The sequence below is a fragment of the Acanthisitta chloris genome, unplaced genomic scaffold, assembly GCF_000695815.1.
Source record: "Acanthisitta chloris isolate BGI_N310 unplaced genomic scaffold, ASM69581v1 scaffold23399, whole genome shotgun sequence".
Lineage (NCBI taxonomy): Eukaryota > Metazoa > Chordata > Aves > Passeriformes > Acanthisittidae > Acanthisitta > Acanthisitta chloris.
In genome coordinates, this window is record NW_008691146.1 from 3,578 (window position 1) to 5,097 (window position 1,520).

Genomic DNA, 1,520 nt, shown 5'->3' on the forward strand with positions numbered 1-1,520 from the left:
GTGCCAGTGCCAGCCCGTGGGAGCGGCAGGAGCTGCCCCGGCCGTGGGACCCTCGTGCCACCTCGGGGTCCTTCTGCTGAACAAAACACTTCTTCTTGTGATGAAATCGTGAGTCCCAACCAGCTCCGTACGCCCCGCTGGGATGCCCGTGGCGGTGGCTTCTCTCTCCCTGCCAAAATGTGGGCTTAAAACCAGCTAAAAGCAGCAAAATGCAACCACCACATTGAGGGGAGCAAGGGGAGAAGGAGGGGCAAGGGGCAAAAGAGAGGGGACGTGGGTGGGCTGGGGTCCATGTGGGCAAACAGCACAAGAGGGAATGACAAAGATGAAGCCCCAGGGTGGAGATGACAGTGGTGCTGATGGTACTGATGGTGGTGGTGACAATGGTGGTGGAGATTCGGTGGTGACGGTGGTGACAGTGGTGACGGTGGTGACAGTGGTGATAACTATCTCCCACCCCCCCAGACCTACAACACCAATGCGCAGGTGCCCGACAGTGCAGGCACAGCCACCGCCTACCTCTGCGGTGTCAAAGCCAACGAGGGGACACTGGGAGTCAGCGCCGGTGTCACCCGCGACCGCTGCAACACCACCAAGGGCCAGGAGGTGACCTCCATCCTCCGCTGGGCCAAGGATGCAGGTGAGGGACTGGTGGGCACCTGGGGGGGGAGGTAAAGTGATGGGTTTCGGGGGTGTTCTCACCACCGTCCCCTGAATTGGTGGTGCAGGCAAGGCCGTGGGCATTGTCACCACCACGCGTGTGACCCACGCGACGCCCAGCGCTGCCTACGCCCACTCTGCCAACCGCGACTGGTACTCGGATGGAGAGATGCCCCCGGACGCGCTGGAAGGTGGCTGCAAGGACATTGCTCGGCAGCTGGTGGAGAACATTCCTGACATTGAGGTAGGGATGGGATCAGACCACCCAGGGGTGTGGGTTGGAGCCACCCAGGGCTGGGGACAGGGCCATGGATAGATGTGGGACCAGGACCAGCAATGGTTGAAGAGCCAGAACTCCCAGGAGATGCTGGGCTGGAACCATGAGTGGTTAAAGAGCCAGAACTCCCAGGAGATGCTGGGCTGGAACCACCAGTGGATGAAGAGCCAGAACTCCCAGGGGATGCTGGGCTGGAACCACCAGTGGGTGAAGAGTCAGAACTGAGTGGGTACAAGGCAATGACCACCCCTGCAGATGTAAGGCTGAGACCACCCATGGGTGCAGACCAGGATTGTGGGCAGATAGGAGGCCAGAACCACCAATGGGTGCAGAGTTGGGAACCCCCAGCAGACGTGGGACCAGGACCACCCATGGGTGCAGAGCTGGGACCACCCAGCAGATGTGGGACCAGGACCACCCATGGGTGCAGAGTTGGGAACCTCCAGCAGATGTGGCACCAGGAGCACCCCTGGGTGCAGAGCTGTCAGGTGGACATGGGACCAGGACCCCCATCAGATGTTGAGCTCGAACCACTAGCACATACAGGAACAAACCCCCAACCTCAGACCCCCAAATCCCTCCT

At 60.8% G+C, this 1,520-nt stretch overlaps 1 protein-coding gene across 1 annotated transcript in view; it reads left to right on the forward strand.

Annotated features, from left to right (window-relative positions):
* LOC103809311 (alkaline phosphatase, tissue-nonspecific isozyme) overlaps positions 1 to 1,520 on the forward strand; it is a gene marked incomplete at its 3' end in the record, with an annotated part of 7,192 nt that overhangs the window by 2,431 nt on the left and 3,241 nt on the right. The window contains exons 4-5 of the mRNA XM_009082140.1: positions 466 to 640; positions 729 to 904. Of these exons, the coding sequence (XP_009080388.1) occupies positions 466 to 640; positions 729 to 904 (351 nt within the window). The remainder of the gene's footprint in view (positions 1 to 465; positions 641 to 728; positions 905 to 1,520) is intronic.